At 45.7% G+C, this 9,019-nt stretch overlaps 1 protein-coding gene across 2 annotated transcripts; it reads right to left on the minus strand.

Annotated features, from left to right (window-relative positions):
• Positions 1–1,225: 1,225 nt before the first annotated feature.
• LOC111652859 (HEAT repeat-containing protein 5A-like) lies at positions 1,226–9,019 on the minus strand. Of its 2 annotated transcripts, none has more exons than XM_087173193.1 (13): positions 8,878–9,019; positions 5,843–6,049; positions 5,458–5,669; positions 5,212–5,320; positions 4,652–4,801; positions 4,019–4,190; positions 3,331–3,491; positions 2,988–3,237; positions 2,686–2,841; positions 2,239–2,489; positions 1,760–1,871; positions 1,493–1,645; positions 1,226–1,377 (listed from the first exon to the last, which is right to left on the minus strand). In XM_087173193.1, exons 2-13 carry the CDS (start codon positions 5,966–5,968, stop codon positions 1,241–1,243), a joined length of 1,989 nt encoding a protein of 662 aa, XP_087029319.1. In that variant the 5' UTR covers positions 5,969–6,049; positions 8,878–9,019; the 3' UTR covers positions 1,226–1,240. The 2 variants fall into 2 exon arrangements, with proteins under 2 accessions (XP_087029319.1, XP_023259017.2); XM_023403249.2 differs by having other exon boundaries at positions 3,331–3,494.

Raw genomic sequence — 9,019 nt, forward strand, 5'->3', positions numbered from 1 at the left:
TCATCAGAGAGGAAAGGCCACATGACGCTCTGGCGTGATGGGCGGGGTCATTATGTCTCGATAGTATAGAGATGGATAACTTAATGTATACGAGTGCATGTATTAAATTATTGTTTACTTTGTTTATTTATTCCTGTGTTTCGTCTTTTGTTTTTATTATTTCTATTTCCCTCAGTCTGTGTCGTCATGATGTTTGTGTTTCAGTCATGTGAATAAAAAGCAAAACGTGATTCATAAATAAATAATAATAATAAAAATAATAATTTCATAATGAGGATTTTTGTGAAGATTGTCCTAAAACCAACAACAATCTGACCAATCAGGTACTGACTTGGTGAGCAGGGCCACAGCGCAGGCCAACGGCGTGAGCAGGCGGCTGATGATGTCATCAGTGACGAGCTCCCTGCAGTGCAGCAGCAGGTTCTTCATCGCTGCTCAGACACAGAAACACAGTTCAGAGACGGCGCACACACACACACACACACACACACACACACACACACACACACACACACACCAGAAGAAGAAATCATGTATATAAACAAAACATAAATTATTTTTATTTTGTCACTAACATTAATAATCATTAAAATGATAATTACGATATTAATGATTTTATGTCCAACACTGTGTCTGAAATGTAAATTAACAGCTGGGACCATCAGGATATACCGGTACATTGTTTTTGGAGTTGTCCAAGAAAATTGAAGTTTTTTGTTCATGTATCGTTATAATACATTTTTAAATTCTAACAATAAAGCAGAAGATTTGTAACGATGCGGCTGGTTTCTGTTGGAGCTGCTTCAAAAACATTACGGACGTAAGAAGATCCTGAAAAACTGCATCTTATTGGATCCATGAAAAACCTCTGACTGTGACTCAGTGGCATAAAGACGTGTTTATGGTTTTTCAGAGGAAACGACAGCAGCGGCCTCTGATGATGATGTCATCAGAGAGGAAAGGCCACATGACGCTCTGGCGTGATGGGCGGGGTCATTATGTCTCGATAGTGTAGAGATGGATAACTTAATGTATACGAGTGTATGTATTAAATTATTGTTTACTTTGTTTATTCATTCCTGTGTTTCGTCTTTTGTTTTTATTATTTCTATTTCCCTCAGTCTGTGTCGTCATGATGTTTGTGTTTCAGTCATGTGAATAAAAAGCAAAACGTGATTCATAAATAAATAATAATAATAAAAATAATAATTTCATAATGAGGATTTTTGTGAAGATTGTCCTAAAACCAACAACAATCTGACCAATCAGGTACTGACTTGGTGAGCAGGGCCACAGCGCAGGCCAACGGCGTGAGCAGGCGGCTGATGATGTCATCAGTGACGAGCTCCCTGCAGTGCAGCAGCAGGTTCTTCATCGCTGCTCAGACACAGAAACACAGTTCAGAGACGGCGCACACACACACACACACACACACACACACACACACACACACACACACACACGTGAGGTAGTCAGTGCTGTGTGTACTGACCGCAGAGCGCCCCTGCTCGTCCCTCCAGCGTAACCTGCCACGTGAAGTAGTCCCCTCGACGTAGCTCCATCTCCTGCTCCCTCAGAGAGGCAGGAAACACACACCGCCACAGGAGGAGGAGGCGGGAGAGGTGGTGCTCCACTACGGCAGGTCCTGCACACACACAGCAAAATACACAATAAGATAAAGGTTGTGGTTGATCGGTGTGTGTGTGTGTGTGTGTGTGTGTGTGTGTGTGTGTGTGTGTGTGTGTGTGTGTGTGTGTACCCAGAGTGATGAGGGAGGAGACGAGCAGCCAGCCGGCCTGAGTCCTCTGCAGGGAGATGCGACTGTTCTGGGAGGCGGAGCGGAGGAGGTCTTCAGCCAGACCCAGCACCACCTGCACAGGTGATAATGAGCCAGGTACGTTTAAACTGTAAAGAAAACACTGTCTGCACTTTCTCTGGTGAAGTTCGTCAGCTCTGGTCCAATCACAGATGCTCCATGAACATTTTTAAACAACAGCTGAAAACCTTTTTATTTCAATTAATTCTTATATTTTACTTTTCTTACTGGTTTGAGTTTTTATTTTCATTTACATGTTTCATCATCTACTGTCTCTTGTCCTTCTGTTCAGCTTTATTTTAGCTTTTTTTTTTTATTATAAAGCACTTTGAGCTGCATCTCTTGTCTGAGAAATAGAGTTTATCATTATTATTATTGTTATTAATATGAAACATCACATGACATTAGTGCACGTTACCCACCTTGCCCTTGGTGTGTGGTATTCCCAGGGGGCAGTGCTGCACTGAGGCCACCAGGGCGGCGACAGCTGCTCCGTACCCGGCCACGGCTTCAGGTGAGGACTTCAGCGCCACCAGCCGCTCGGCGCAGCGGTCCAGCAGCAGGGAGCACTGGGACGGCATCGCCATGGCAACGCAGCGCAGGCACCAGGCGGCGGCCATCCGGGCCGAGGAGGCGGGGTGTAGGAGGACGGAGATCACCGTGTCCAGGAGGGCTGCATGTGTCAACACACACACACACACACACACACACACACACACACACACACACACACGTCCATGTAACAGATAGAGACGACAGATTGTTTTTCACCAGTCAATATCTCCTCTTCCTCCTCTTCTGTGTGTGTGTGTGTGTGTGTGTGTGTGTGTGTGTGTGTGTGTGTGTGTGTGTGTGTGTGTGTGTCAGACCTGTGCTACTGTCAGTGAGGAGGGGGGCGGCAGTGGATCCCAGTCCCTGGATGAGTCCTCCCAGTTCCAGCAGGCAGCAGACCAACACATGCTGACTGGCTGAGACGTCTGCAGACGAAACTCTGGTCTCCATGTTCCCGTCAGTCAGAGCTGCATCTGAACACACACACACACACACACACACACACACACACACACACACACAAATTGGTTATTTAATTTATTAATTTAATAAAATTTATTAAAATTAATTTCACTTAATTTCACTGCACTACTTTTTCTTTGTGCCCCCCCCCGCTCACCGATGGCTCGTCTCTGTGAGGCCACGGCGAGGCAGAGCTGTTTGGCGGCGTTGGTCTGAGCCTTCTCTCCCAGCAGAGACCCCAGGGTGCTCCTCAGGACGAAGGACACGCAGCGGCGGGTTACCACGGCGTCGCCCGGCGTTTGCGTGGCTCGGCCGTGGGACGCCAACTCCATCAGCAGAGACAGGAAGGCTGGGAGGTTCGCCTCCAGCCACGAGCCTCCCAGGGTGGAGACGAAGACCACGCAGGCCTGAGGAGGAGGAGGAAGAGGAGGAGGTAGAGGAGGTGAGATCTGAGTCTGCTCATTGTAATCTGCTCCTCAGGTGAGTGAGTGATTACCCACCTGTGTGACTCCGATGCGGATGTCCTTGCTGACGGAGCTCGTCCCCTTCAACATGTCTCCGCTGGCTCGGAGGAAGCCCGCCCCGCCCCGCAGGAACCCCGCCGTGAACAAATCCATCACCTCCTCCAGAGAGCTTCGACCCCGCCCTCCCTGCCTCGGCGCTGCTGTGGAAAAAAAGGGTTCAGGTCTTCATTCAAACATGTGACCACTCGCCACCTTCCCCGTGTGCACGAGCATGATGGGTAAGACTGGAGTCCTTGAACAGCAGGGGGTCAGGGTCAGTCTTTGAGACACCCCCGATCTACAGCCGCCATATTCTTTAAAAATAATTACATGTTCATACACAACTTTAAATCTGACACTGTCTTTGTTTGAGATTTTTAATAACTCGAGGAAAATCAGTCATGAATCTGCTTCGATTAAACCGACTGATCAGATCAATAATCAAGACGCCCCCTGCCTCCAGGCGCTGTGCTAAGCTAGGCTAACCTCCCCTGACACCGGACACCCAGATGTGATTTTAAACATCTGGGGCCGGTCACACACCTTAAACACTTCAGTGAACATTTTAAGGAAACCTTAAGACTTGTTTTGTGCAACTGTTTTTATTTTAAGGAAAATTAACTCAGACTTTAAGGAAAATCTGAACTTAAGGTGTTTCTGCTGACTCCCCCCCCCCCCGTCGTACCGGTGGGCTGCCTGGGCTCCACGGCAGCAGCCAGCAGAGTTCCCAGCAGTTTGGCCACAGACACTCGGACGTTGTAGTTGGATCCTTCGAAGGCTCTGAAGCACAGAGTGGCCACGTTCTCCAGCTCGCTGGTCCACAGGAACACCGCCTCCCTCTGCAGCTCCAGCAAACACTGACAGAGCGAGACACAGCAGCTGTTAGCTTCTCCACACCCTGGTCATGTGACACCAGGTACTTCCTCTTATTCCTGCTGTGAGGAGCGAGGATTCACCGGAGCAGCAGCAGGTTTGTAATAAACGTGTCGAACATCCAAACACTCAGAGACACAGAAGACGCAAGTGAAGGAAACAAGGTCGTAGTGAAGGGACCTGAGACGCTCCTGCAGTCAGACAGAGGCTGCTCGCTCTGAGTCATCACTGTTATGTCAGAGGGGCCTTGAACGCACCAACAAGAAAACATAAAAATAAAATAAAAAATTGAATAAAAAATAAATAAAATAATAAATAAAATAATTATTACATAAATAAGAAATTAAATAGTATTTTTTTTAAATAAAAAATAAAATTAATGAAAATAGAATAATAAATAAAGAAATAATAAAATAAAAAATAAGGGTTATGGGTCAGACTGTACCTTAGTGGCGGCGCAGCGCACAGCCATGGATCGGTCCGTCAGACAGGTCCTCGCCGCCTTGTAGACGTCACGGTGACACGGCACGGCGCTGACGCCTAAACCTCGCAGGATCTTCTCCACGCTCAACATGATCTCATAGCGACCCTGAGACTGAGAGAGAGGGAGGGATTTACAGTTTATAAAAACTTAGCTACGTAATTTCTTTGTACTACTGCTGAAGTTGGTCTGAACCACAGTAACTACAAAGAGGTGCTGTTTCTGTGAATCACACGTTGTCATGGAAACTTAAATATTCATCAGCTTCATCACTGACATGGAGCACTTTGAACTTCACTGTTTGCTAGAAATACATAAAGTTCATTCATTTATTTAAAAATTCATTGTAAAACAAACCATTCATTTATTTTATTCAGTTATTTAAATTAGATTTTTCAACATGAAGTTGTCATTTCAAAATCTCATTTAGTTTTTAGCCTTTAACTTTTTATTAAACTTTGCTGCACAGATGTGAGTCATGTTGTTCTGTGTGACAGAGATGTGGCGTTCAGAGGAAGACGTACCTCGGCGCTCTTCATGGCCTTCAGCAGGTTGGTCAGAGTGTCTCTGAAGGAGCCGCCGAGCATCCGGCCGAGCTGCTCGTACAGAGCGCCGAGACACGCGACGGCTGCCCTGAAACACACAAACGCATCATCGATCTGTAGCTGTGAACTCAAACGAAGCTCTTTCCCACAATCTGAGTAAGTATTTTCACTTGGAAGCTCTGTTTTCCAATCTTTCCAATGGAACATGAACGCAGCCTGACTTACAGCCGAGTGGGGAGGCCTGACGGAGAGTCGTCTTTGCTGCGGATGATGTCATTGCACCTCTCCACCAATAAGCTGGAAGGTACGGGGTCTCCCAGGCGGTAGAGCAGAGCCAAGCAGTGGGCCAGCAGCCAGCGGGTCGGAGGGCCGGGGGAGCCAATCAGAATCGTCGACAGCTGGTCGACCAGGCGACGCTGGTTGTGTTTGATGTCGACCTGAACAGGTGGAGAAAAGTCCAGCTGATCAAATATCACACACTTTAAACAGTCAGAAACAGAAACAGTCAGAAACAAAGTGCAGAGGTGACTGGTGATAAACAGAAATGTCCTCTCCGGGCCTCCGTAGTGACCGTCAGGGTCAGTTCTCGACCTCTGACAGCAGCTCTCACCCTGTCTGTGGATGGGAGGAGCTTCTTCAGGTGGTTCAGCCACTCGAAGATAAACTCCGCCCTCTGATGTTCACCCAGCTGACTGCACACCTCCTCGTTCAGCAGGAGGCTGTGAGCTCGCTCCATCCTGAAACTGCAGCTCCTCCTCCTCCTCTTCTTCTCAGTGATGAAGAAGTCCTCTCTCCTGCTCTGCCATTCTTCTAAATCCTGTTAAAAACAACGAAGAAGGAATGAACTCAGATTAATTCTGCTTTATAATGTTAGTCACGAGCTACAGGAGGCTGGTAGGTGAAATTTCTCTTTCTGCTCTGTCTTTATGTTAAAATAAACTAAACTAAGCAGCTGCACAGAGGAAGTCAAATCACTCCTTTAACTACTGAAACGCAAAACGCACAAGGTGACCAGTTAAACTGATCTGAACCAGTTAAACTGATCTGAACCAGTTGAGCTGAGTTGAACCAGAACCCTGACGGCCTTTTGCTGCGTGAAGTTCCTTGAGGCTCCACACTGTGTTTCTTGTCTCTGGTGGGGACCCAGGGCCCCACAGGAGACAACACTTCCACCCTCATCTGGACAAGAAGGAAGAAGACGCCCAAAGATCACGGACTGTGTCTGAATCCTGGAGTTGAAAACATTGAAACATCACTGAGTCCAGGCTCCGGGTTCCTACAACACGGCAGAGCCTCTGTTTTCTTCACCTGACTGTTTTTAATTAGTTTAGCTCTCAGCGTCTCTGCCGTAAACACTGTGATGCATTCAGGTGCCAATGAGGGAAACCGGACGTCCGTGACAGCGCTGCGTTCACGTGTGGTTTTGTGGGAAAACCCTGACCTGGAAGACAAACCGGTGACCCGCTATAAATCAGATATAAGCTGTTATGGCCGCTGCTGAAGGAGCTCAGAGATCTATTGAGAGACGTCCAGTGTTTCTGGGCCGAGCGGTCCGGTCTTTGTTTCCCATTGAGAAGCTAACAGAGCGGATCGGACCGGAACAGGAGGAGGAGACGCTGGAAGAATATCTGAGAGAGCAGCTCATACATTATTCAAGAGCACAACTTTGTCTCCTCCATTAACACACACACACACACACACACACACAGACACAAACACACACAGACACACACACACACACACACAGACACAAACACACACAGACACACACACACACAAACACAAACACACACAGACACACACACACACAGTTCAGAGAGAAAATAACACAGAGCTTAAAGCAGACTCTCTCCTGCAGAGCTGAACACCTCAGAACAAACATGTCACTTTGAGCTTTTAATAAACTGTTAATCACAGGACGTTTCTCTGCTTCCTCCTGCATCATTATATAATTACCATCATCAACTAATCTGAACATTTTTATTGTTTATTTTTACGAAAAGCCAGAAAATAATGAAAGTGTCACATCTGCATTTGTTTTATTTAGAAAAACTGGAAACGGAATTTTTGACATTTTGACTTAAAAAAAAAAAAATTAAGGTTTAAATTAAGGTTGAAATGTCATACGATACGCAGAGAAAAAATCATATTGCAATTATTTTTGGAAAGTTTTTTGGAATTAGTGCAATTGTGTCATTTCATTTTCACTGCAAAATGATAAGAATGATGATTGATTTTTGTTGAGGCTTTACATCTAGAGGTCACGATTTAAAGGCCGGAGCGTCTCTGCAGCAACACAACGCTTCACTTATGGCTTCAGTTATATTTTCGGTTAATTGTTCAGCCCTAATTTAAATGATTCATCTTATCAATAAATTAACAACGGATGATAATTATTTTCCTAATCGATTATAATGCCAATGATTTTTTTCAACTAATCGCTTGATCGTTTGATCTCTGAAAATGTTAGAAAAAAAATCACCATCTCGGCTTCAGAGCTGAAGGTGAAGTCGACCGACAGAGTAAAACATGTTGAGTTCAGCGTGACGTGGTTCAGGCCGGAGGCTGGAGTTAGAGTATCGCTTGGAAAATGATGCACTGATCCGGATCAGTATCAGCACCAATACTGAGCTTCTCTGAAGAAGATCAGGTTTGTGATGTGACACGTCCACCTTAAATACAGCTGCTACATAAAGTCAAGCGTCGGCAGAAGACTCCGTGTCTCTGAGCAGAAACTTTGAGTCAGTCACAACAGGTTACAGACGCCACGACCTTTCTGACCTCATGTCACTGTGAACATGAATGAGTGAGCTCGGGACTTAGTATCAGCTGAGGGAGCAGCATCAGCATCAGGATAGGAACAGCTGGATCAGTGAATACCAGCTCTGATTGCCAGCAGATCTGAAGGGACAAAAACACTCGTCCATGCGTCAATTCATCCACTGAAAATAGAAACTGAACAAAACGAAAGATAAAAACAACCAGGATGATCTCAGCAGAGATCAATGTGTATGTGCATTTCACCTTGTTAGACCTGAAGCCACACCCACCAGTGATGTCACAGCGTACTGAAAGTACACTTCCACATCACTGCAGCAAAGTGAGAAATTAAACCACTGCAGGTGAGATTTTCAGGGTGTGTTCATTTGCTTTTTTAAACCTCGTTTGCACCAGTTGGTTCATCGTTCAAACTGAGTTTAATCTCTAGTCAGTGAAGGTAACATATAACTCCCAAGATTTCCAAATATGTCAGGTTAACATTGGGGAAAATTATGTCCAAGAAATAGAATATTTTCTACAACTGGGGCAGTTACAACAAACGTATGAGATTTCTTCAATATCTGAATCTATCTGAGGAGAAAGTTCGGGGCATCTGTGGTGAGGTTCATATAGTCAAAACAGACCCGCAAACGCATCACTCGTTAGTACAACATGTAGCAAACTATGCTAACAGCAGCTGCTGTGTCCTGAAAAACGCCTCTGTCACTGCACTAAACCTACAAACTACAAAACACCTTCTTGTTTTCTGTTTAAGAAACAAACTGCAGAATAACTGACTCCGCTGCTAGCATCGGGGTGGCTAACCCGGTTAGCTAACGGGCAAAAGTTTACACAGAGACCGGGACATAAAACGAAACGATTTACCTGTTAAGAGTCCGTCAAAAGTCGTTAATCCGCGCAGGGAAGGTGTCAGCCCAGGACGTCGCCGGCAGAAACTTTATTTCAGTTTATTTTGATGCTGTAAATGTCTCCAGGCAAACAGCTGAGCTCCCCACGGCTGAATCGA

Source organism: Seriola lalandi, unplaced genomic scaffold, assembly GCF_002814215.2.
Source record: "Seriola lalandi dorsalis isolate HSWRI2012SDOR001 ecotype SW California unplaced genomic scaffold, Sedor1 jcf7180002054081, whole genome shotgun sequence".
Lineage (NCBI taxonomy): Eukaryota > Metazoa > Chordata > Actinopteri > Carangiformes > Carangidae > Seriola > Seriola lalandi.

Excerpts from the sequence above, each read along its gene's own strand:
- LOC111652859 (XM_023403249.2), bottom strand. The coding sequence starts at position 5,968 with ATGGAGCGAGCTCACAGCCTCCTGCTGAACGAGGAGGTGTGCAGTCAG. Across the intron at positions 3,238-3,330 it reads TCCGCATCGGAGTCACACAG|GCCTGCGTGGTCTTCGTCTC; the intron begins GTGGGTAATCAC and ends CCTCCTCCTCAG. Across the intron at positions 2,490-2,685 it reads CCTCACTGACAGTAGCACAG|CCCTCCTGGACACGGTGATC; the intron begins GTCTGACACACA and ends TGACACATGCAG.